Genomic DNA, 26,919 nt, shown 5'->3' with positions numbered 1-26,919 from the left:
CTTACGATCTACAATTACGACGATGATGATAATGATGATCGGTGATAATCGGCAGGAGCTTGCTTCCCTCGATGAATGACACAGAAACTTAATAGATACCCTAGTTAGCTCTTATCCCCTAGACGCATAGTCTCTCGGTAAGCCAAGCTAATCGAATCTCCCAACGAAACAGAAAAACAGAGAAAACAGTCGGTACTATAAACGTTGATGTTTAGAAATTCGATGAATGTTACACTTATATTATATAATTTTATTACTTATATAATAATAATGAAACTCACAGAGGATCGCGTTGACGAGCTTGGCTCCCCGGAGGATCCTACCGGAACAAATTGATCGTCCAGTAAAAGGAAAATTCGAAAAAATCTCGGTTCCGTGTTCTCATTTGTTCCCATCGATTTAGTTGTTCCGCGGCGGAAATTTTAGAGGATCGTCGACGATGGTCCTGAACGACGTTCAACGGAGAACATTTCGTTCGTTTAATCCGCGGGGCGGCTGCGTGCGAACGACACTTGTTGCGTCAACGTGGACCTGCCTTGAAGCGGGAAAACTCGAAGAGAACGTGAATACGTTACACGGACCGCTTCGATTCCGGTATCATTTCCCAGTTGTCTCTTATGTAAACGTCTCTCTGTGTCCGTTGGTACCGTGTGAGCTCCGTGAACGACTTCATTTCGTATTTTCCGTGACTGGTTCGCCATTCGATCACGTTCCCGTTACGCCGTGTGCGTCGAAATGAAATTCTTTGCTGCCCTCCATGCGGGCGGACCGCCTCCCCCCCGAAAACTAGCACCGATTTTATTGGAGCGCGCCGGATTAGGATGAAACGGGCTGAATACATCGCATGGCCCACCTGTTCCTTCGATTCGAAGACTGTGTTTACTCGACAGGAAAGTTTTCCGTGGGGATTAATTTTTCATTGCACTTTGGGTAGTCACAATTCGAAACGGCGCACTTTTCGAGTTTCGCCTTAAGCTTTCGCCACGGTTAATTCGACTTAGCGCCACCAGAGGGGAGGGAGTTCGCGCGGGAGAAGCGGGTCAGATCAGTTCGAAGAACGAAGAACCGTTGAGGTTATTGTGTATCAGTTCTGAAGGAATCGTTCGGTTATTGTTGTGATATTTGTTGTTGTTGTTGTTATACTCGTGCGCGAATTGATCGTGAACGGTCACTTTCGTTGTGGATCATTCGAGAATCTCGTGTCGACGCAGCTGCTCCACGAATTTACACCAGCATCATACGGATCACAATCGATTTATAATTACGCTACGCTAGAGTAAGTAGAAAATAAACATATAATATTAAACGTGGCCACGATGACGATTCCTGCCACTTAGACGGTACCACGGTTGAGACGGAGAATTTTAATAAATGGAACGAGCTAACGGGCGAGCATTCGGAACTGGGTAGAAAATAGGGATCTTTGTGAATAACTGTTATTAAAAGGAGGTTAATTAAGATTCGAGGGATCTAACTATAGACTTTCAATGGTTCAGTGTATTAAGAGAGGTTTCAAAGGAGTATTTCTCTGTGATACCTCGAAGGATTCCAACGTTCGAGAATCCTAATTACAACGCTTCCAACAATATTGGCACTCTGATTCGAAGCGTCGTGAATTTTAAACAGGGTTCGAACGACTTTGTTATGAATTTAAAAAAACAAATTAAACTAGTCAATTCTGAATTCAAAGGCGGAATAAAATCGTTCCGATTTTTAAGAGGAATTTACTTAAACGAATCGAAGGAAACGATTTCTCGAGTACGCGCCAAGAAAAAAAAGCGTTATCCCGTTTGTACAATCGCGAGGTTCACTTGCGAGCACGGGAACGCGAAAATCGAAGCAAACTCAACGAGATAATTTGGCTCCCGTGGCCCCTGGGGCTCGTATCTTTTGCGTTCAAACCGTCGGAGATAAATTGCGCAGATAAATCAAAATGGGTCGGCAGCCCGCCTGTATAACCTATCCCCGAGAATAATTCCGGGGCCGGTTTGGCGTTAACTTCCGTCTTTAGCCACTTATCCGTGCGGAGCACGGAAGGACTATTCCTCACAATTACAACCTGATCGATCTAACGAGGCTCCACAAAGAAAGGGCACGTAGGGGTAATTGAAAGATTTCGAGCTTTAAGTAGAGTCTACGAGGTGGTAGAAACTGGGTCATATAATTGTTAATCACTCTTTTCATGGACCGTTTCAGAAAATCCTGGAAGCAGTGAGAAATGTATCACGGATGTTTTGGACGTTTAATGGGAGTGCGAATGAAATGAATACCCGTAACGTTATTGGGTAATCTTGGTGGCAATAAATGTCCTTGACTATTGTTGCGATCGAATCGGTATTTGGTGTCGGTTTTTTATTCGTTATTTGAGACGATGTCTCTGACTCGATGGTAGAAGTTACGAAGGTAGAATTGTAGGATTGGTAATGTGCTAGAATAAGTTTTCTTTTGTAATCTTGAAACTCCGTTCAACCGTGGTCGCTGTTCTTCGATCGCCTAATCGTTAAGTGAGAAACTGAGAGCTTCGAAGCACCTGTCACTGTCGAATCAAGGTATTCAGTGCCTTGTACCTATCGGAAAGTATATGTAACAAATACAAAAAGAAAAAGAACAGTCAGTCGGAAAATTCTCATTGTAATTTTCAATCAGAGAATAACTAACAACTAGATTAACACTTGGACGTCGAAGATCCGGTATATTTTTTTCGCTTTTCTACTTACTCGTACAACGGGCACAAAGTGGCACAATAAATGACACGAATACGCTCATCAATAATCATCCTAAATTTTCTGAAAGACTATTTCCAACTATTTCAAACAAATAAGATCCAATACTTCAGCTGATACCATTTACGAAAGATCATTTATATAAAATTAAATAAAACGTATCCAAGAATACTCACGACCAATCCCACCTTCGACGTCGATAAAGAGATACGTATCTCTAAAATACAGTGAGTAACGAAGCCATTCGAACAGCGGTATTCAATATACATACATATACTATGCATAAAATCGCGATTAAACTTAACCAATCGTTCTTTAACTCCCGCCGACCGGACCACCCCTAGCATCTTCGCTACCCACTGCACCGTTCTCAAAAAGAGCGTGTCAAACAGCAGTGAATGCATCGGTTCATACGATCCTGCGACCACTGGACCGCGGACGTTTATGCAAAAGTTCTCAATTTCAAAGTCCAATACCTCCAAAATTTGCACAGAACTTTACTTCCCGCGCCGCAGAATTCGGTTAACATCAATAATACTATTTTCAAGAAACGTAATCGAAATCTTGTATTTCATTACACTCCATCGGGCTAGGAAACGCTACCAAACGCGCATATACATCCGCAGTCCGTTAATCGCAATCATTGGAACGCGAGAACGAGAAGAGCAACCCTCCGCGAGGCTGCAAGCCCTCGATCAACACTCCAGCTGCTTGCACTGGACGCCGATTTCCGTGCACCTGCATTCTAGACAGGGTCCAGAGAGCTCGGTGATGATCCTCCCGACCCGATACATCCTCCCGTAGATATTACATCCGGCCAATTTCAGCAGACTAGCCACCGAGGCAGGGATTTCGTTCTCTAGTACCTTCGGTGAGGTTCCAGTCTCTGTGGCTGGCTCCCTTGCGTCCTCTACAGCCTCCGTAGCAACCTTAACCTCTACCGTGGACCTGGTCGTGGGTTCCGTTGGCCTAGCAGTTTCGCTGCTGGCTTCGTCGTTGCCCGAGAAGAACAGATCCAAGACACTGTCCAGAGAAAAAATAGGCTCCTCCGGTTCTGGACTAGCTTCTGAACCCTTGATGGTAGTCGAGTGGACCTTGGTATCCCCTAATGGTGTATCCTCGATCATCGATCCCGCTGAACCTTCGTCATCCTTCGAACCGTTTAACTTAAGACCGTCTATGACTGTGTTTAGAGATTGACTGACGTCTACAGAATGATCATCCGGTTGTTTGGTAGAATGGTCTAGACCTGGCGAAGAGCTAGTCCTCTCGTGATCGATTCTAGCCTCGATGGTCGATTCGGAGACATGGTCCAGGGTCTGATCGGTGTCTTTCAGGTTGTAACCAGGTGGAATCGGTTCTTTCGAGCGGTTCTCCTGGCTCAGAGGATAGCTCGGCTTCGACACCAGCCGATTGTCTCCTTCGTCTGGCCTGTAATCGTACGGGGGACGGATCAAGGTTAGCTTGTCGATGTAATCGAAATTGGACTGAGGGTGATTCGATCCCTGAGTCTGCAGGGGGTTCATCGTGCTGGCCGGTCTCGGTGTGGTAATCCCGTGCTCCACCAGGTATGGGAACATGTCCTCGATCAAAGACGGCAGATCGGGCGCCGGTTCGGTCTTGATCACGTCACGGAACGGGTCTGGCGACACTATCGGCTGATGGATCGACGGAGCTGTCGCGTCTGCTCGATCCAGCACCAACGTCGGGGACTCGTCTGCCTCCACTGCGAACAGTTTCAAATCGCTGCCGTGAAGATCGCGCTCTTTGACGTTTCTTATTCGAAGAATTATCGATGAAATTTTTACACTGAGATCGAATGGTGGATCGAGGGTATGGGAACGACATGGTTCTTCGTTGATACCACAAAATATTGCACGAAGAAGTACCGTCTTGGAACATCCTTTTGGGGACGAATAAATTTGGCTATATTTGTTTAACTATCGTAGAACTGTCTACAGGAAAAGCCCGATCGCTCTTACAAGCCTGATTGCTTTTTTTCTACTGTGTATCTTTTTTTCAACACCTGAGATGGACATAATTGTCCACCTGGAACTCCAATATTGATCTTTGGAACGCTTCTACTGTTCATAAATTTGGCGTTGGTTCTAACAAATGAATACAATTTCAACTACCATACATCTCAAATTTATAGAGATGCAAATTAGGGAAAAGAAAGCTATTGCTGTACAGAAAATCCTTAATGAATGTTCGAAGACTCCTCGGTACTGAGTCTTTTATGTTTACCACTGAGGTGGGGATGTCGTCTGAACACTCAATGTCAGTGCCGTAGAGCCTCGGAACACTCATCGATGATTTACTGTATACAGTTTGGAATCTATACTCAGCCGTTTCAGCGTACCGCAGACGATCTTTCCGCAACAGGCCCCCTCGGTGTTGATCCGTCGACAGCCGATTTTCAGGGGTGGACACTTCTCCGAGGTGCACACCACCTCGCCGTAGTAACACATGCAAATCACGCATACGTTGCTGCTGGGCAGAATTTCGCCGTGACGGTGATCCGTGTTCTCGAACAGGCAGTTGCTGGCTGGAGGATTTCGTGAAACAGAATCACATCGTCTCTTCGAACCAAATTCACGAATAATGTCCAGAGCAGAGTGTGTGTACGCGGTATACCAGGGGAGGGGGGTGTGTGAATAGTATAAACAAGGCTTGCCATCGGTATTTATTTACGGAAATTGGAAACACACAAAAATTTTTGTTTACCGTATCAAATGTTCTCATCGATTCCCAAATAAAACAGGAATCGTTCTGGACATTACTAAACTTTTTCATACACTGGTCATCGCGTAGGTATGCTATAAATAAACTGCGGATGTTTATACAAATGTAGAATTTTCCAGAGACTGGACGAAAAGAAAATTTTATTGACCTTGTCGAAGGTTTTAATAGGGTCGAAATAAAGTGAAGACCTACATAAATTTTCTGAAACTGTTTACTACAATTAGATTTCTATTAATGTCTAAAATCCGCAGTCTAGCTATAAACGCATAAAAACCGTGGTTTGTAGTAGTTACAGTTTGCAATCGGAGTAATTATCACATAACAAGTGTATAACCAGTAAATGTTTTTCCACTGAATTATTGGATGGACCAGAGATTAATAAATACTTCGATCAGTGACAAAGTATTATGCGTTATAGAAGTGTTGTTTCATAGAGAAAGCAAGCAAAATGAGATCGTTTACCGTCGCCTTTACGATGCGGACTCGTGATTGGCGCCGGAACAACAGTCACGCCCGTTCCGATCTCCAGATTCAGATCGGTGGAGTGATACGGGGCGTTGAAGTACGGTGGCTCTCGTGGTACGAATCCACCTTTGCGCAAAATAAAACAAAAATAAACAATAAATTCCGAAGCAATGCTATCCCACTTTTTTTAGCACTTCAACGTGCATCGTTGGGCGTTATTCGTACTGCCTTTAAATCGTGAAATGACTAAGAATACAAAATAGTTATAATAAAGCTATTTCGTATTTTATACAACGAAAAATTTCTATGCAACAATATGTTTCGTTGTAAAATCTAGTGCTTGGAGGGGTTGAATGGTACGATCTGAGAAACACCACTCACCTTCTGTCTCCACCGGCGGACTGAATCGGTTCTCCTGAGTGACGATATCGTAGAATCCAGAGGTGTCAGTCGGCCGCAATTCCGGCTGCACGACCACCGATCCGGAAGGATATCCGGTGACAGGCGACGGGACCGTCTTGTCTTTCACCAGCGCGTCCGCCGCCACGAACGGAATTATCCTGCGTGAAACCGTGGCAAACCCATCTGTGTCTTATTCCTATGCGTCGGGATATATCCTTCGATATCTCTACGTTGCCTGTCTCTCCTGGCTTATTTACATATATGGGGGTGGGAAGACATTGGGGATGGAGACTTGTAAAAAATATCGTATATCTTTTAATGCACTTAGTACTTTATGTACAGAATGAGTTAATTAAAAAATATACGATTCCACTTAAAAAAGCAAAATTGACCTTCGTACAACCTCCACGCATCTACATAAAAAAAAGTTACATCAGAAAGTGTGCTCCCTGGTACCATGTAACTTTTGTCCAAAACATTTTTTAATATCGGCAATAATTTCAGTGATAAGTAAGTCGATTTAAATCGCCCTGTATAGTTTTCTATTAACACGTTGACTGCTACAGTGAAAAAGGTCGTTCGTAGCCAGACACATTTTATTTCGTTTTTTAAGTCATAAATAGTCGAAAATGTGTGCGTTTAGTCAATAGAGGTAGGTTGTCTTGTTTTAAATTATACTGTGATATTAATTTTACAGAAAAGTATTGTAATGGTATTTAAATAATCCAGCCCCTTTGCAATATTTCAAATACGAGTTATCTCGTAGTTGGGAGTCAACGTGTTAAAATACACAATACAGATCATATTTGAATTTTCATCGAAAATTTCAGCTATTCTCGCGATTTCTACGATTCCTCTCTGCCCGCCTGTTTAGGATTCACGGTATCTCCGCGGGCGTCAGAGGCCGAACGGTATTTACCTTACCTGACATTCGGCAGCGAGGGTGGCAACGTTGGCTCGCTGTAATCGTAATCGTAGTCCTCCCCCTTCTCCCGGTGAGTGATGTTCAGTATAGCCTCGACGTCCGGCGGTATTGACCTAATCGGGTTTATCGTAACACCCTGTATATGACCCACCGAGACGTTCGTTTTCACGGTGACGTTCATCACCAGTATGTCGTCCGGCATTAGCACGCTTGATGACGGTTTGCCGACTGTCCCTTTGCCAATGGACTCCGTTGTCTCGGCCGGCTCCATCTGATCGCAACAGGTCCCGGTTGTTAATTTCCCTGGTTGAATCAACACCGAATCCCATCCGTATCGATCAACCGACGACTGAGCTCCCCCACCCCTCGTTTATAGCAGGTCTATTCGCTAGTTTGGTTTCAAAGCTTTAGAAGACAAAAGCCCAAATTTCAGGTCGTTCGTTTTAATGAAACTTTTAGCATATATAGGCTTCTGTCACATTAAAATAAACCTCAATTTAGGTGCAAATACACGAAAGTTTTTGAATTACTAGCTTTCGATGTTTTCCGTGGCGATTTAAATGCAAGTTACATTGCCCGATTATTCGCTGATACTTCAGCGTCAAGGTAACGTTTATATTAGTTTAAAATTTGTTGATCGGTGTTAGTGATAAATGTTAAAGAAGTTGTTATTCTCTTTAGAACTCGATAGTAAATAAAGTAAACAGATTTTGATCAACTCGAATTCCTACAAATTACCCTATAAAAATCTATATTTGCATAAACATCCGCAGTTCAGTCATCAGAGATGTTACCCCGTACATTTGTCCGTTAGTGTGCATTTCACCAGCTTGCTCTCGCGTACTAACCGTCTCGTTTCCGTGCTCGAGTTCGTCGTTGATCACGACGATCGTCGGATTATTCGAATGGCTCGTGTTCCGGTTCCTTACGGTCCCGTTGCTTCTCAGCCAGTCCTCCGTCACGGTATCGTTTCCGGTCGCTTCCGGTGACAGGGTTGTCGATTCCGTCGTCGCCTCGTCCGAGAGATTCTCGATCACTGTGACCGTCGACGCCTCGATGCCGCTCGTCGAGAACGTCGTCGTTTGGTCGTTCAACGGATTGTCGTCCCCTTTACCAACGAAAGTTGACTCCAGGGTCGTCGACTCGACGCTCGTCGTCGACTAGAACCGAATGGTTTGGGTCAATAATACCATTGGAACACTTTGAAGATCTTTACTCTTGCCTTATATAAATATCTACGATCATTTACTTGTATTACAGTAAATATGCGATGAGTGCTCAAAGGCTCCTCGGTACTGAACATTAAATAATTCATAAACTAATGGTCGTATGCGCCTGAAACAAATGTTATTGTTGCCAAACCTCGTTAAAAAGTAATATCCATTTTCAGTGCCGAGGGATCTTCGAACATTTATCGAGGATTTACTGTATATGTTAGGGAATCGCATTTAGATTACCTCATCCAGTGGGGCCAGTGTCGTTGCTGCGATATCTGGGCTCGATTTCACGTAGTCCACCGTCTCGACCAGAATTTCGTTGTCCATGATGTCCGTCTCGATCGTAGAAGGCCAGGACGTTGGATCGGTTGAATACAAGGACGACGGTCCTTCCGTGGTGCTCGAATAATCGTTTCGTTCCTCGACCACTCGGTGACCCCGTCCTTCCACTGGAGGACTTGTTATTTGCTCCACTGCCGGCTACGCAGAGAAAATTATCCGTTTCCCGGAACGTTAAAGGATTCGGTGTTGTTTCTTATGTAAATTGGTGGTGACAAAAGGAAAGAGTCTAAGACTTTGGGTGCTTAAAATACTCACCGAGGCCAGTAAAAAATTGTCTGATCAACATAGGTCGTAGAAAATATCCTTTCGAGGAAAAATATAAAAGTTGTTCCATTTATTACAGATATACTAACGGCCAAAAATATGAGACTAGGTCTGTTAATTAAGAAAATAGAAAAATATTGTTCTATTAACGATTGATTGTAGGACCTATGTTGATGAGGCATTTCTGGCTTCTCTCGGCGAGTACTGTAAGATAGAATAGAGAGAGAGGAAGACAGCGTTGCAAGAGTAGGAAAGAAATATCTACATTCTTCCGTATCTATACTATCTAGATACTAACCAAACGAATATTCAATAAATATCCTGATTTCAAAGACGACTTTAAAAAATGCTTGGAAAGTACACTCAAGAACCTACAAGGTACTTATAATTCCCGAACTTCCATTATCTCAATAATCTCAAACACCAAATCCATATGATAATCATATTTAATCGCATTGAAAAATATCTTTTACGAACCAGAAATTACACAACATAGTAGAAGGGTGTAGAATCACGTTTAATGCTCCTATTGACAACGTAAGAACGAACCGGTGGGGTGGCCGTCGATTACTGTCGTCATCGATGCACCAGTTCCGTAATCCGACCTGGTTCGCGTGATTTACAACCCCGAATGGAATTTAATTAATGCAGTCCCGACGGGAACGGACGCCGTGTGCCCAGGTTAGACATTTAACTTAGTTAATCCAAGGGAGGCGAGGCGGCATTCCCCGCTCCGTGGGACTTCCAGCCTCGAATTGAACGCGGTCGTGTCTGTTACGTCGCTGTCCCGGGGACGAACTGCTCGAAACAATTATAGGGACCGTTTATTCGTGACGGTGGTTTCGTTGCCTCGCGCCATCGAACGCGATCGATATTCACGGGGAAGACAGTTGTCGACGCGCTCGGAACTCCATTGTTCCGTTCTCGATTGGAGTACTGACACGTGTAAAGGTACGTTTCCATATGACAGAAAATCGTAACTTTAACGGTGATGACACTAATTGATATGACTTTTGTTGTGAAAACTAAAAAATTTTAGTATTGCACTTTAGTAGTATTAATAACTAAAATGACAGATGACATGGACAGAGACCAACTGTATTAATTACTGTTTAGAAGATATCAATATTGCGAAATGGATTGTTCCTTGAAATTAATTATTTTCAATCGTAGTTAGCCTTCCTTGAATGACCTTTAAACGCAGGTTATTCTATACGCCTTAAAACGTTCTATTAAAAGTTAAGAAAAAGAAAAGTATCATTCTATTGAAACAAACGAAGTTGACCATACCATGTCCTCTATAGCTCAAGCTACAAAGCAATTATTGACATTTGATTTGCTCCTCTTGAAACCAAACAAGATTAGTCTAATGTATTTTTTCCATGGCCAAAAGCAGGCGAGTTATTCAGATGGACTGTTTTAGATTCCTCACCCGTATAAAAATCCAAAGTGATTCGTTTCTGGGGTACTTTTACATAAGACGACGGTCGAGGGAAAAATATTTTTTTCACGAATCTGGAACTTGTGATAGGATCGTTCGCTGTTAGACGAGGGACGCTTACTTATCCCCTCTATATGTCACGCGAGATATCTTTCGGACGTTGGAATTCCGTGTCACCTCCCAGAAGAACATCCATCGAATACGTGAGCAGCGATTTTTAGAAAGTCGAACGATGAAACCGATTTTTTTGTTGCCCTCTTTCGTCTTCCCTCTGCCCCCGTGGACGATTTTTCGGTCGATTTTATATAACATATCTTGTCGAGCGTAGGTATCGTTGGCTGTGCGGAAATTTATCGGTGTCAGACTACCTGGCCGTCCTTCACCCCCGGGGGTGTATCGAAAAATATAAAAACTGATACGACGGAGCTCGAATTGAAGTTTCGATCTCGGATACCTTAAAAATCCCTCGTCAACGCTGGTAAGCAAGGTGTACATAGCTGCGTGTTTCTTTTTTTTCTCGTTTCTATTACAAGCATGATCGAAAGAACACTCTGGTATTTACTTTCGAAATTTTTCAAATGCATCTTCATGATTTTAACGTTTGCAAAGTAAATTAACCCGAACTGTTCGGTACTTCGATCGAGCATGAAATGATAAAATTAAACGAAAGTCGTTGTCAGCTCGAAATCCAAAGTGGGACCAGAAAAGACGGATGGAAAGTGAAAATATCGGAAAATAGGGCATCAAGTGAAGGCAGTGCAAGGGGAAGCGGAAGATTCTTAGGGTAGGGGGAGTGTCTTGCAGGCGATGAGAACAAGATAAATTAGTATTCGTCGAAACGTACAAAGAAATTGGTCTCCTTGCGGAACTTGGCGTAGTCCTTGCTGATGAACGCGTACGATGCGTAGTTCTGGGTGGCCTTAACCTCGATGCTACCGCCTTGAACGTTTAATCGGTCAGTTTCTTATGGCATTCGGGCTAGAACACCTAGGTGGTAATCAGGGTTGTGAAAGAGCACAAGGGTTCTATGACCGATCCGGCTCGCGTTTCCCGATCCTCCCAATCGTTTAAAAAAAAAAAAGTGTCGTTGGTAATACATCGAGAAGTTCAAGAATAAAAGAAAATAAATTTCTTTAATTGTCCCTAACTCGAAAACTAAGGTATATCAGACACATGTTCATATGATACATTTTATTTATTTTGATGTGAAGATTTACTCAATGACGTATTGACATGTATTTATGAATCACCCTAAATATTCTCGAAAGAAGCTGGTGAAACGCAAGCCGGTTTAGGGCCAGTCGGGCGGGGCGGAATCGCGGCAACCCTGATGCAACGTGTTATCCAAGGGACTCACTGCAGTTGTAGGTGGACGGGCAACAGTGTCCATCCCGTACGATCGGGCTGCAGCCTTGAAGCGGTGGAGCGCAGGCGAGCGGCACGCAACGCACCGCGCCCATCGCGCAGAAACAATTGTCGCAGGCGGCCTTCCACTCGATGTCCCTGACCATCTCGCCCTCCTCGTACACCCGCGAACCGACGCGACAACCTGCGAAATTTAAATATCCGCTCCTTTAAGGGGTCACGCCTAGTCAGCAAGCCAAAAAATGGCGATTTTTCGGGAATTTTTGTTTGGAAAAAGCTAATGAACTATTTTATTACAACTACAGACTCCTCTCGATTATCGTCTGGCTTTTTCTACATGATTATTGTCCCGAACTCGAGTCTGCGCCGGGACAATAATCGTATAGGGAGAAATGTTTCAGATCCTCGTAAATTCGTTTTTTTCCCGATGTCCGAAAAAAGCAGAAGAGCAGCAATATGCCTGGACAATAATTGTGTAGAACGAGCCAGACGATAATCGAGAGGAGTCTGTATATTGTGCAAGTTATAACTTCAATCACATTTTTTGGGTTGCTGACTAGGTGGTGACCCCTTAACAGATTCACCACAATGTGTCTCAATCACCGATGTGACAGGTACAGAATATCGCCTGAAATCACGTAACACCGTGTGATTTCACGTGAAACAATCTTTAATATGTTTCTACCATTACGTCACGCTGCTTTGGTCACAGGTGTCGGACACAGAGCCTTCAATTCACCGCCAGTTTCGTTCACCGATGGCCGTTTAACAAAGCAAAACCACGACGACAAAGTGTACACAATCTCCAATTTCATCTGCACGGCGCGGTTTCAACCATATCCCTGCCCAAAGCACAGTCCACAGACAATATGAATGTTCACAAACACCGACAATCTATCGATGAAAACGAATTCTAGAATTCTCGCGATCGATTGAACGGGTCACAGGATCCACACGAGGAAAATCTCCCGTGGCATCTGTGACCTCGTGACCGTCCACCTGTGCGCCGAAAAAAAAACCCCCATTGGTTTCGAGGTCCACTGTCCGCGAAATTCGACAGAAAAAAAAAAGAAGAAATGGGGCCGAGCGTTAAACCAAACGCGTTCGCGATAACGTATTTCACGACTCGTCCCCTCCCCCCTTACGGTCCACTTCGAAAACTGCGCGGACGATAATCAAATCCAACGATTTAACTCACGAACCGTCGTGAATTCGGTCCACGGGGAACAACGAAAATGGATTATAATCTATTGGATCCATTCGGCGGAAGGTTTGTGATACAGCACTTCATAAAGCACCGATGGGGATAGCCAATCCCCTTGTTTCGCGGCGAAATATCGAAGAACCGAAAAAGCCCCCTATATCAGTCGATGATCAACGGAAACGTCCGGGCGAGATTCCATCGTGGAAACATGACCCAGAAGGGGACGTCATTACGCGGGTTACGACGTTGTTCGACGGGTGGACGAAACAACCGGTCGTTCGATTGTTATATTCACCCGAACGAGGAACGGATTCGTCTTGTGTAAGTTACGGTGCCTCGTCGAAGCTGTAGTGACTTTAAAAGTGGGACCCTGTCACGTTTTGCGTGCCATGTGTACTTATTTGGGACCATTTACTTTCTTTCACTATGTGTCTGATTTTTGTACCCTTCCACGTAGAAATGCTCTGATTATTTTTCATAGGATGTAAAACTATTTAAGAAGTTTACTCATTTCGTTGGATTAAGGTGGCTTACGCAAATTTTTAATAATTATATATTTAATATTTAACAGAACATTCATAAAAGCTTTACGTTAGAACAGTGAATTAAAAAGTACAATTAATTGTAATGTAGTTTTCATATTATCTGGATTTTAATAGAATCCTTAATAAGATAATTACTCCATAAGAATTTGTATTTGTACAAACTTCCGCTAAAAATCACGATTTACTGATACATGAAAACGTGCCTTTAAAGGCGTGGAAGACTCATTGAATTCTGTCCTAAATAGGATCGACTCTAGCCTAGTTAAAACAGACCCCAATGGAAGGACCCCTGCTGTTTTTACAAAGTCACCATAACTCGAGGAGGGACTGTATACCAAAAGTAAGGAAAACATGACCGCGTGGGGACAAAGTGAGGTAGTAGGGAATAGTAGAGGGGGTTTATATTTGGTTGGGGACGGGGACCTCACGTTTTTATTCCTAGCAGTATTACCATAGTGTGCACAAGTCGTATAAGTGTATAGAGTTCTATGTGACGTGACCTCGTTTCGACGGTAAAGAATTCTCCTGGCAACGCTGATCTGGAGAACAGGGTGTGATTGTGGAGTTGTTACGACGATCATGGGGTGAGATTGTAGGAACTTTTGTTTCCGTGAAATATTCGTTTTTCTTTTTGTCTGACACTGGAATTAAAACGGGTCGACGAAGTCGTGGAGGGCATCCGCATAATGGGGCGGAAATAAGGCTTTAGGGGCCGTTTTAAAGCTTTAAGCATCTACGTGAAACTGGCCGTTAAATGGACCGCGGACCGCGTGAGAGCATCTGAAAATTGAGCTGCTAGCCGAGAAGTGGAGAATCGTGCGGTTTAAATGCACGAAAAAGTGGTACCATGTACGATGGACGCTTCGTTGAGGGGCGTGTAGAGTATCCGCTTACGAATCTCGAGGTCCTCGGTTCTAATCCCGCCGGACACTGGCAGAAATTAATATATTCGTTTCGCGTGTGTTTTCCATGGGTCGTAAACTCGAAATGTAACGGAATAATCGTTTTCGAGTGGGGAAAAAGAGAGAAGATTTCGTGGAGAATTTGAAAGAAGAAAATTTAAGATTCAAAAAACTCCTGTCAATAGAGGAAAGATCAGAAAATGGAAGATACTTCTTTCAGTGATTTATCCTGTGCCTAGAAAAAAATGGGAAGCAGGAGTTCCAAAGAGTAATGATATGAAAATGCCAGGACGGAAAAGTACGAAAATAAAGAAAGGGGGTGATGCTTATGAGGGAAAACTAGTAGTGGACTACAGAGAAAGTTTAGAAATAATAAAAAAAAAAACCCTTGAAGTTTGAACTTCCTCTGAAAATGGGGTACAAAATTCTGAAAATAAACGGTTATCCGAGAGAAGTTTTACTACCAGGGGGTGATATCTGGACTGGGAAGTGACGTGTGTGAATTTATTACTTCAAGAAAACAAAGATGTGTCTGTGTAGACTTCGGAAAAAAGAGAGGGTTAGGGATATTCTCGTCGTGTTCGCTTCACGCGTCAGATTTACTTGCGAATGTGATTTCCCCAGTTTCCCGTGGAAGGGTCCATGCGCGCCGCGTCGTAAAATTGAATGAAACTGAGCGTTAAGTGAACGGTGTGTGTAGCAAAAGAGGAACGATGGTGGGGAGAGGAAATCTTTCTGAAACGCAAGGGGGGGGTGGGGGAGTGAGTGTCACGGGGTTAAAGTAACGCTGACAGTAACCGTGCTTTATTGCTCTGCACGTTTTCCCAGCAACTTCTCGACGCGTGTTCCCTCCCCCAATCCTCCACCGAAAAACGACAACCAAGAAAAGTTTCTTCCATCCTGAAAACCAGGAAAAGAAAGAGAAGAAGGCGGTTGGGGCGGGGGAAAGAGAGAAGAATTCTTAAGGAAGGACTTTTCGTAACGATAATTAGATGGTACTCGGAGCCGCGATAAAACCTCGACGCAATTTAAGGGGATTAAAGTTCACCATACACAGAGGCGGCGGCCCGTCCTCCTGATTTCGGCCCCGCGATGCGATTTTTCCTCATAAGCTGAGCTTAAATTTAAACTCGGCCAGGCGGGCGCGCCGCGGCTTCTTCCAAAGACGCGCGGGGCTGATATAGCAGCGAACCTCAGCCCTCGCGAACTTTCCTTTTTATCGCGTTAAACTTCCCGTCGCTACGTTCGTTGGATAGACCTCGGCTGTCTGGCTGGTGGGAGGAGGCTTTTGCTGAAAACGACGGAACCAACGTCTCTCTGCGCGCCCCCGTGGCAGCCGATGATTAAGCTGTTGCGGAAGATAAACAGCGATACGCCGGATCAGAATGAACCGTGGCTTAAATTGCGAAAATAATCCCCCGTATGTACGTACATTCACGTGCCCATTTTCGTGAGCATCGAAATTATTTCGGCCTAGACGGGAAGAATTTTCGTTCGGACCATTTAAATTGAATGATCATTGGGTAGCATTGATCGTTCGTCGACAAGCAGTTACACACGCATCGAACTACAGTAAAGTGTCGATGAGTGTTCGAAGACTCCTCTTGCGCTGAACATTAAATATTTCAGAAACTAATATTGAAGCTTCAATTCAGTTACATTTGAAGACCTCTCCTTGTCAATGCCGAGAAGCCTCCGAGCACTCACCAAGTATTTACTGTATATCCCGGAAAATATTCACAGATAAAACGCGTCCATGTTTCCATGATCTATAAAAGAAAACGTCCAAAATTTTCCACGTTGAGAAAATGTCTCCACTAACCACAGAAGTACTGTTCATATATTCGTTTTCTTTTCTTTTTTTTTATGGAAGACTAATGTATTTAACTCACCGTTTCCCGTGATCGGCGCCGGCGTGGACGAGCGTAGATCTTCAAGGGGGGGAAAACAAAAAAAAAAGAAGAAACAGCGGTCATCAGTTTCACTCGGAATTCGGGGGGGGGGCGTGTGTGAAGTGAGTGAGAGAGTGTGGCGAAACTCTCTCGCGAACGTGTGTGGCGCGGGTTAAAGTACACTCACGGGTGCAATTGTAGGCAACAGGGCAACAGGAGTGCGGAGCATAGAGCGGAGTGCATCCCGGCAGGGGCAACAGGCACTTCGGTCTGATGCATCTTCTCGCCCCGTTGATGCAGTAGCAGTATTCGCATCTACGCGAGCCCATCATCGCCGAGCCCGGCCCGTATCTGACGCCCTCGTGTAGGCAACCTGATTGTCGAACAGAGAAAACCTTCGCCCTGGCGGAGCCATTTTTTTTTTCTTTTTTCAACATTTTCCACGACTCGACCGAGAGTACACTCTAACACGTTGACACGTGAGGGAGGTATTCTACTGTGACGTGTGATTTTGTGACATTTTTTCAAGAATTCTTTTTGAGGGCCTAAAAAAGATTTGTATGCTGAACGTTTCTCTGGTATATTTATTATAGTTTTGGTCCATTGGAGTTTTATTTGTGGGGTCGTGTCAAGGAAATAGTATACGTGGAAAGCAGTGTAAATCATCTGTAGCTTAAGGAAACGATAATATAAGCTTTCGATCAACTAAAGTGTCAGAATAACGTGGCATCGGTTCCATGACTCTCTGATTCGAAGAGCGAATTATTTTTACATGTAGATAGTCACCCCGTGTAAAGTTTTACCACGCGTTTTACTACACCCTCTATATTTCAGGCTACCTTGATTACTTCATAGTAGAGTAAACCTTGTCTATCAAACTTCAACGTCCCCTAAACAATTTCAGACTTCCAGCAACTTCGTAATGCCTTGTAACATTTACTGCATGTTCGATAAGTGCTCTGATAGTTACAAAGTGCATGCGACAAAACGAATTAATAACTTTAATAACGTTTTCATGTTAGAATAATTCATTATCGTACGTTACCACGTGAAACGATTGAAAGTGCATAAATAAATAACTGCAGTCTATTCGTGACACAGCGTGCCAAACTGGTTTCCTTCGGCGATAAAATTTAATCCTAAATTTAATTCCTGGGAAATCGCAGCAACTGTAGCATTTCTTTTCGAATAGTATTTTCCCAGTTAATTAGTACGAACACTTAATTTCTCATTCTATAAAAAGGGGATTCTCGTTTCAAAGCAGTCAACGTATTAAAGTTCTCTGAGCCTCTCGTGTAACGTGAAATTCTGAGATTTAACTCTAATGCTTCCAATTGCTAATCCTCTACCTTGAAAACGGGAGTTCTGATGGTCCTCTTCGTGTGTCTCCTCTTGCTCTACATGTACGTTCGCTCTTCTTAAAATATTCACGGAGTCGCCTGTAAATTGAAATTGTAAGATACATCCTATTTAAAAATTTCTCTTAAGCATTCCGTTTAGTAAACGTACCAATGACTGTCAACCCTTTCACATACATACAGTGGCCTCGAAAGGCAAGTTAACAACAAACTCTATTTAATTATAACAAACCCTTTTCAATTTAACAAAAAAATTATTAATTTTAATACAATATTTCGTGAAAACTCTGCTAAAATAAATGATGAATCGCCGATAAGCGTCATAAAGTTCCTTTCACAGTTGTTGAATACAGTATCGAAATGGTTTTACGAACGACGTCGAAAGCGAGCAAGCGTTTAAGCCATACGATCGAGGCAGTTAAACGAATTCCTCGAGTGTGGAATTGGTTCGATCAAAAGTGGAGCGAGGCACTTCGAACCAGGACATTTTGTCGGAAAATATCGTACTAACGTGTCTCGCCGCAGACCAGCTCCGCGCAGCACATGTTCTCCACGGGCGGTCGAACATTGCATCCGAACGGCGGCGGGTTCGGCAATCGTGGACAAACCCTCAGACGACACCTGAGCGCCCCCTCGATGCACCTGCACTGCAAGCAGGGCTCGGACGTGACCACCGACTCGCCCTCTTGGTATCTACGACCCTCGTATCTGCATCCTGCAACAAAACACACATACCAAAAACTTTCAGAATAAATTTATTTAACAAAAAGGTTAATTACGATGCAAAGATAATGGATATAACGTATGCTAGTGAATACAAAAATGAGAGTCTTATAAACACCACGGAAGCCTTCGCTAGACTGACCCGGTGAGGACAAAGAAGGAATACAAAAAAAATAGTATCACCGACTTTTTAAAAATGGAACCGTTTTTTTAAATGGAAATATGAATTTATCGAGCAATTCCTAAAAACAGTTTGACAGTATAGAAAATCGAACGGTTTCTCAACTTTATTTTTGTCGAACGATTCCCCTCTGTTTTTCAATTGTTCGAGGAGGAACAATGTTGCGAACAACATCTGGTTTTTCGAATCATTTCCAGGCAACGAACCGGCACGCGCGGATTTAAATACAATAGAACCGCCTCGGGAACAAGTTGTAATGGAGCTGTAGAGCAGAATAACGCGATCACAGGATCACAAACCCCCCACCCACCCCTTGGTGATTCCCGATTTTACACGTCGAACATTGCCCGGGCTTTCTGGGTATTGGCGATTTTTACGCGTAAAAGAACAATACGGCTGTGCTGTACGGGGTGGACCATAGGAGTGTGTACAACCGGCAGGGAGATTAATTCTATACGCGAAAATATGTGTAAAATTTAGAATAACATTTTTCCGTACGATGCTTCGGCAGTGTTCTACAGGGTGTCTTATAACTGGGCGGTACAACCAAGTTTTTTATGTAAGAAAATAAGTCGAAAACATAAAATAAAATTTGTCCATTCAAGACCTCGGTTTCGAGAAAATCGACTTTTGAATATTCGCCCGAAACGCCTGTATTTCGTCATATGACAGTAAGTAGAAACGGTATGCAATGATCAGACACATCTAACCAAACGTCCTAAAGATCTTCAAAGTCGATTTTCTCGAAATAGAAGTGTCAAGTGAAAAAGTGTTACTCTACAATATGTTCATTTGAAGTGTACTCATGCGATTACTTCTGTAAGTAGCAAAAATACGAAAATATATTTCGACTTATTTTTTCACGTAGAATCATCCTCTGCATAGGATGTCCGATAAGGGGTAATTCTTGCAATTTTCCACCGTGGTCCATTCCAGACGTGACCAGCACAGGTTTGCGTCAGCGCGCAGAGATGGATATCCCGCGACCGCGGCTGGAAAGGCTTTCTTTTCAGGGGAGAGCCACTGAGGGAAGAGAAAAAAAAAAGCATATCTGAAGGGAGTTGCTCGCGCTACTTAACCGCGGAACCGGGTGCGCATCGTGGAGGCCAGAAACGGGTGGAGAGAAGAGAAGGCCCAGCCACTGGAAAAACTCAAACGAAACGAGGGAAAGAAAAAAAAAAGAGGGGAGACCACCGTAAGGCTGCCTGGCTCTCCTCCTGTCCTTTTTCTCCTCTCGCCCTCTTTGTTTGGCCCCCTCCCTGGAAAACACGTTGAAATTCACCGGAGCACTCTCTCACCGGAAAACGAGAGAGAGGCAAGAGTTAAGAATTGCTTTGGACTCGGTCGCGAGACAATGTCGTGTGAAACGTCCGCCGACGACGAACGTTCTCGGTGGCCAGGGGATTAAGACGTGCCTGGTCGGACACTGAACGCGTGTTAAGCTGCGTCCGCACTATACAAACAGTATTGTGTAACAAATTGTATAATCTTGCTATACAACATGTTTTTATAACTTGTTACAAGATTACAACTTTTGGACAAGTGTATGTCAAAGGATTTCAAGGTCAAGTAGGTTAAAAGGTTAAGGTGTTAAGAGGTTAATTAAGGGATTAAGTTTTGTTTTAATTTCTCTTTAAGACAGACGGATATTCAGGTGGAATGGGGGATTCAAGGCAGGATCGGGTGAATGCAGAGCGAAATAAGTATTTATACGACTCGTGAAATCGTCGCGTGTTTACCAGAAGACGAGGTTAGCGAGCGCACGGTGTTAAGTAAGGCGAAGCGTGAGCGATGACGCCGGAGGGCGGACACGGAAACTTTGAAAATTGCAGCCGGGCACAGGGGTGATTAAACGTTTCGGATTATAATGCCCGAACAACTGGTTGCCGTTGTTTCGAGGAGCATCACTTCTGACGGTTTTGCCCGGAAACTTTGCCGTTCCGAATGGGAAACTTCGGAGAAGCGATATTATTGTTAATAAACGAAAGGTTCTGTAACGATGATTACGTCGGAACACGAGGAACCATAATGCTATTATTCGAGGAAATTCGGTTCACAAGAAGGGGTACTCGCTGTCTGTCTATGAACTGACTACAGTAAATCTTCGATGAGTGTTCGGAGACTCCTCGACACTTAACTATATCTAACAACGTTTATGCTAAAACAACGTCGGTACAAAGAAAAATGACGAAATCAAGGGACCTCTTGTCCGACTATGAACGACCACTTCTACTTACGACATTAATTGTCCGTTTCTACTTTCCGACATTAATTGTCTATTTCTACTTTGCGACATTAATTGTCCTCAAGTTCTCGAATAGAAATCCAGCTTCATAATCCTTTAGAATTTAAACAGAATGGATACTCGAAACAGCGTTAATCGAATAAGAAAACCATCGACCTAAAAATGTCCCTGAAACTGTAGAATTTAAGTATCCTCACTCTCCCCACGAGAATTTCGATCGCATTTACGATGCAAATATTCTACATCAACCTAAATAACAGAGGGATACGACTATATTAATTTTCCACTCGCTTCGTCAAAAGAAACTTAACCAGAAGTTACGTTAGAGGAGCGGACCGAACGAGATCCCTCCCTCCTCGTCGAATTAACGTCGAAAAATAATGGCCCCAGAGGGTGTTTAAGGCCTTGATGTCTCCGAGCACGGGAGCACGGGGTTGACAGAATGACGGAGAATTAGGCTGCCATTAGTCTGGAGAACGGGAAAGAGAGAGTCCTCGCGTGACTCGAGAGAGAAAGAAAGAATGGAAAAGATGGGCCATTGTTGGCCGAAGACGGGACGGTACGGGAAGCGAGTTAGTTAATGGCGCAAAACCGGATGATGTCCGGGAAACACGAGGAACCTCGTGGAAAAAGATTTTAATCCCTGCCAGCTGGACTAAAAAAAAAGAGAGGAGCGAGTGATACGGAGAACGAAAAGTTTCTTTGGCGGGGACCAGACTGAGCTATTCACGGACAACCGGTTCGGTCGTTAAACGAAGCTATGGCGAAACGGTTGTAACACTTTAAAAAACCGCGAACGGTTACACTTTTACTCGTTTCAAGGAATATGTTCGGATTTTAATCGTTCATTATCGAGCATTATTTCAGCCACGTTTCTTTACTTATTGTCCAATTATCGTATACGGTTCGAAGAGGTTTTGATCATTCCTGGTCGCTCCTTTCACTTCAATTCAGATCGGTTAAGAACTGTGTGCTTAGTTAGTTTTAAGCTGTGACGAGGATACTCGACATAAATATCGAAAGGGTTAAACAGTTACTGAGATTATAAAAATTGAAATAGCCATTTTATTCGTTATTCGAAACTTTTTATCTAGACAATGAATTTGCCCATCTCTGGAAAATACTAACATGAATCCTGTCCATTGATAAAACAATCTGGAAAGATATGAGGCGATTATTTTTCAAATACCGTTTACTCTTCGATACAGTTGAATCATGCTCACCACCGTTCCATCCTAACAAGAACAATACACCAAAAAAACAGTAAACGATCAATCCCTCCCCAATAACCGAACATCAGATCCCAAAACAGTCTGGTCCAAGAAACGATCTAAAGACCATCCAGAAAGCACTCCAGTCAGTTCCATCGATCACAGAGGAAACGCTGCTCAAAAGTACACCATCGGAGACAACATCGACCAGCAACCGATATCGCGACAATCGACGCACACCGTCGGTCCTACGGGCACAAAGGGGATGATCCACCATCACCACCCCACGTTGAATAGCGAGGTTCACTGGCCCGTGAATTTCAACTTCGGAATGGAACCCGCAGACCAGACAACGAGGCCGAACGACAAAAGCCTTGACGTCGCTTCTCCGGGCCAATTAGAATGGTGGAAAGGACTCTGACAGAGAGACAGAGAGAGAGAGAGAGAAAGACTCATTGTCGTCCAGACCGCCCTTGAGAATCACTGGCCGCTTATCCGTGTGCGCGCGTGCATGTACTCGTTCGACAGTTACACGGGGCCCCATGAATGAAAGTAGCTATGCTGCTCAGTTCCTTTCCCTGTCCTTCCACGTGCGTTGGACCTCGAGCTGACCTCTCCTTTCTCCACCACGATTCAACCTTTCCACCAGCACCAAACGCTTCATCCTTCCATCGAACCGTGCACGCACCGAGGGACCTGGTCCTGAATCTTGCTTCGGCGAAACACGACGTAACATAATGTTGTACGAGCCAAGCAACACGCGTGGGCGAGCAGTTAGTGACTTTGGCCCGGTGAAGGTCGCTCCCCATCTACCGTGCAGAGCTGAAAAGATCAGGGCTCGAGATGACCCTTTGGAAATTTGATGCACTTTTACAGGATCGTAGCTCGGGCCTGGATTAGGTAATGTTATGGCGAATGAAAAAGTAATTACGACCGAATGGATAGCAATCTATCTGGTTCGAGTAGCCCATGAAAAGTAACGACGGGAACGGTCGACACAATAAGTATTTTCGTTCATCCTGTTCCATCCTCCAGCTTTTTCCACGCTAACGCAGGTTAAACTGGAACGCAATCCGTTGATGACTTCTCTTCCTCGAGGTCTTTTCTTATCTATCCTCTTCTCGACGAAAAAGTTCAATTGTTCTCCAGGACCACCCGCTCGAGACAGGGAGGCGGGTAGTAGATTTTTTTTTGTTCATAGTGACAGCCAAGATTTCTTCCGGAAGCGTCAGGTGTTTTGTCTCCCATCCTGGAAAAGCTGCTTTCTTTCGCCGAGACCTCTCTATAGACTCTTTCTGGGCTAGCTTTGAAGAACGCCGCCAAAGAACAGGATATTGGTAAAGTCGTTGGCGAACCCTTATTACATTAAGTTTTCATTTACATAACAAAGTAATCGCACAAAGACCGACACAACCCACGGGGTGGACTCTACCGGTATATAGTGTACTTCGCCTCTTTTCCAACAGGCTCGTTTGTACCCTCCCCTCCCTACCGATCCACCGTGAACTTCAGTCTCGGTTGTCGACGCCTCGTTACTTCCAGCTGCGCGTCAGTCTCTTGGCGGGAACACAACACTCCTCGACTTTTGCTTTGAAAGCCAAATAGATTGTATTGAAACCGTTGGGACCCAGAAGAGCTCCCTTATTCTTCGGATATCAACGTCTAAAGAGGTGACCTGGCTCTAATGAATCCTTCATCTTGGGGCTATCAACCGCTAACAGAAGCCTGGCAATCTCGGACAAAGGCCTCACGCGACGTCTGAAGAATTCTAGATCTTTAGGAAGAAACTAGATCAGTAGGATTTAAATGATTCCATATTCTTCGGATATCAGTGCCTAGGAGGCACCATTGGGAGAATGAACAGGAAAAATCTGAATACGAAGACTTGCTTCATCAGCTTTAGATTCCAAAGAGGAAGCTCAATTTATTGTAATAAACAGGACATACTTTACATTGAAAGTATCAACTGAGAAAGACCCTTATGCTCAATAGAAGTATCATCTATGAAGACCCTACACAGTAAATCCTCAACGAGTATACAAATGCTCCTTGGCACTGAGTATTAATTATTTTATAAACTAACGACCACAATTCCGACTTCCATTACCGTGTTAAACCTTATTAAAAAGTCAACATAACACCTGAGGACCTCTTCTTGTTAATAGCGAGGAGCCTTGGAACACTCATCGAAAATTTACTGTACTTAGCCTACAAACGTAATCTCCTAGAAACATATTTCTACAGTATCTTTCGAGTGAGTAGAATCAATTTTCTCCAAAAAAACAAATAGTCACCTAATTAGATTTCGTTCTCCACTCACGATTTCCGACGGCCACCGGAAGCGCCCGATTCCTCCGGGCGGTTGAACGGGTCTCGAAGGGGATCGAGATGACGTTTTCGCGACCACCCGGAAATTAAAGCGGTTCGATCGATTCCTAAAGGGGTGGAGAATGGGAGGGTCGATTTCTGGAAGGTCGGCGAAACAAAAAAAAAAATGTTAGGTGGGGGACAGGGGATTGGTTACGGCGGGTGAGATTGACCAATCGGGCCATCTGAATCGCGAGGATCTAGCTGCGGAGCGGTCTGCGACGCACTGATAAATCGGATCCCGGCTGATAAATCAGGGGACGCGCGACGATAAATCCGCGCCCGGCCGGCGGACGTATCGCCGAGGAAATATCGCGTGATCGCGTCCGATTAATAACACCCCCGTTGCGATCGGGTTTCTTCGGGCGCCATGTTTTAATTAAAACCGCGCGTAGACCGTCGCGCCAGCGCGTCCTAATCCCCGGACGCGACAGAATTTGTCCGTCGATCCTGGGGATCCAAGTAGATCATCTCTAGAAATTTTTCTGGTTGGCTAAAAATAATTTCCCCTGAAAAATTGTAAATTCAACGTTTTTTCGGTTTATTTATAGTTCGTTATACTTGTATCTTGCATTTCATTACTATAAAACCGATCTGAACTTTCTGGTCTATATGTTACAATCGAGTTTGATTAAAAACAATGTGGTATTGCATGAAAATAGATGCAGAAATATTCCTTTTTACTACAAGAATATTTATTATATTATATTACATTGTATTATATTATACTCGGTTTGACAGAAACTTTCTGACACCATAAGAGAATTTTTTACTGGTTTTAGTTATGCAACGCAAGGTAGACCTTGTGTTGTTTTTCGTCTTCCTTTAAATTTTATGTTTTGGAAAAGTTTATCGTCTTACGGAAATGATTCGCGAATCTACCTGCACTCACAGTATCAGTCCTCTTGTATCGATTGCATGGAAAAGGAAGATTAAAACAATATAAATATTTACGAAATTATTCGATAATACTGAATGTTCGAAAAGAACGAATTTAATATACATATACATATATGTATAATACAACGGCACTTTCCCAATCAGCAAATGTATTCTGCGTTTTATAATACGAGCGAACGAATAACTGAAATAAATTAAGGAACGTTAATGAATACCTAAATAAACTATTCTTTCTTTAATCTAATGAAGTGGGCGAACTGAAATACATTTTCGTATTTAATTCCAGTTTCTGTTTGCGTGGTACACGAAAACCGGTTGAATTTCGAGTGTTTAAAGACAAAAATTTCGAAAGAACCATGGAATAAAATAATTGTTCGAAAACAACGCACACACCGTAGTTTTCCTTTCTTGTTTATTCTTTTTATCTCTCTCTTTTTTTCGTCTACCGTTTCCATTATTTTTACGGTATACTCGAGGCCGGTAACCGTTCGTCGTCGGTGCACACGGTCTCTCAGCGTGCATACACACGCGTAAGCACGCGGGAAAACATTTTGGCGAGAGCAGATAATCCGGCAGAAATGTTTAACCAACCTCGTTATTTATTAACGATTTCCCTCGCTGGCCGCCGACCGTAATTCGTTCGCGGACCCCTCGAGAGTGATGTAATTTCACGCGCTGTGGAATGATTTATTTAATTCCACCGATGATTCATCGAAATTCTCGGGATAGCCACCCGCCGAAAAACGTTTCGCGGACACGGGCGGGAACGTAATTCACGCACACAGTGTCCGTTCGTTCCGTCGAACAAGGCGACGAACTTTGGACGGCTCGTAGAGAAACTCGACAAAAATGTCAAAGTCGCGAAGAAGATGGAAAAGGCATATACTGGTCACTTATCATTAACAGTCACGCTTTGGACTCCGTGGTACTCCCATTTTATGTCGAAGATTATTTAAATGTAACTGGAAAAGATTAAGTTTTGGAATTGAAAGTCTGAAGTTTGAGGTACGAAATCTAAAATGTGGAGTATGAAGACTGAAGTATGATAGTTGATAGTTGAAATCTAAGCTTTGAAAGTGGAAATCCAGGAGCTAAAAACTGCAACCTGAATTTCGACAGGTAAAAACTGAAATTAGTGGATTTTTCATACACAGAAGTATTCCCTTCAGTGCATTCTGGATGAGACTATTTGCAGTTCAGAACGCCAGTCATATGCTGTTGTACGAATTACTTTTTCCGTGTTAATATAAATTTCAACATTTGCCTGCATCGTTGCACCACTGACTGCTGTCGATATTACCGTCAAAGTTATTAATTTACTGCGTAGTTGCGAGAGTACGTATCTACACCCAGGATTGACAGAAACTCTGTTTCCCACCCCCGAGTGAAATTTCATACCAATATCCGTCAGTGGAAGCATTTCCGAAATTCACGTCAAAATGAACGTCCTATTCGATATCGGATCGAAAATCAAAACGATTCGGAGAGATCACGCTCTGAAC

General features: G+C 43.5%; 2 protein-coding genes across 2 annotated transcripts; both read right to left on the bottom strand.

The window, feature by feature from the left end:
• Positions 1-3,418: 3,418 nt before the first annotated feature.
• On the bottom strand, positions 3,419-12,047 carry LOC107187809. Its single transcript, XM_015575982.1, has 10 exons — positions 11,882-12,047; positions 11,369-11,463; positions 8,718-8,957; positions 8,109-8,420; positions 7,260-7,531; positions 6,315-6,493; positions 5,931-6,059; positions 5,086-5,271; positions 4,289-4,449; positions 3,419-4,210 (listed from the first exon to the last, which is right to left on the bottom strand). The coding sequence occupies exons 1-10, from the start codon at positions 12,033-12,035 to the stop codon at positions 3,419-3,421; spliced, it is 2,520 nt and encodes an 839-aa protein (XP_015431468.1). The 5' UTR covers positions 12,036-12,047.
• A 4,230-nt stretch (positions 12,048-16,277) lies between these two features.
• On the bottom strand, positions 16,278-22,814 carry LOC107187807 (kielin/chordin-like protein). Its single transcript, XM_015575981.1, has 6 exons — positions 22,763-22,814; positions 18,302-18,505; positions 17,782-17,871; positions 16,620-16,805; positions 16,433-16,471; positions 16,278-16,309 (listed from the first exon to the last, which is right to left on the bottom strand). Exons 1-6 carry the CDS (start codon positions 22,812-22,814, stop codon positions 16,278-16,280), a joined length of 603 nt encoding a protein of 200 aa, XP_015431467.1.
• Positions 22,815-26,919: the final 4,105 nt, after the last annotated feature.

The sequence above is a fragment of the Dufourea novaeangliae genome, unplaced genomic scaffold, assembly GCF_001272555.1.
Source record: "Dufourea novaeangliae isolate 0120121106 unplaced genomic scaffold, ASM127255v1 scaffold112, whole genome shotgun sequence".
NCBI classification, from domain to species: domain Eukaryota; kingdom Metazoa; phylum Arthropoda; class Insecta; order Hymenoptera; family Halictidae; genus Dufourea; species Dufourea novaeangliae.
The sequence above is the reverse complement of the archived record's forward strand: the minus strand, read 5'-3'. Positions and strand labels throughout refer to the sequence as shown.

Bases quoted from the DNA above. Each gene is read 5' to 3' on its own strand.
- LOC107187809 (XM_015575982.1), bottom strand. From the start codon at position 12,035: ATGGTCAGGGACATCGAGTGGAAGGCCGCCTGCGACAATTGTTTCTGC. The intron at 11,464-11,881 runs GTGAGTCCCTTG...TAAACGTTCAAG, and splicing joins CCCGTCCACCTACAACTGCA to GCGGTAGCATCGAGGTTAAG. The intron at 6,494-7,259 runs GTAAGGTAAATA...GGTTTCACGCAG, and splicing joins CCCTCGCTGCCGAATGTCAG to GATAATTCCGTTCGTGGCGG.
- LOC107187807 (XM_015575981.1), bottom strand. From the start codon at position 22,814: ATGAAGCGTTTGGTGCTGGTGGAAAGGTTGAATCGTGGTGGAGAAAGG. The intron at 18,506-22,762 runs GTCAGCTCGAGG...GTTTTGTTGCAG, and splicing joins TCGTGGTGGAGAAAGGAGAG to GATGCAGATACGAGGGTCGT. The intron at 16,806-17,781 runs GTAGAGGATTAG...TTCGACAATCAG, and splicing joins TCAGAACTCCCGTTTTCAAG to GTTGCCTACACGAGGGCGTC.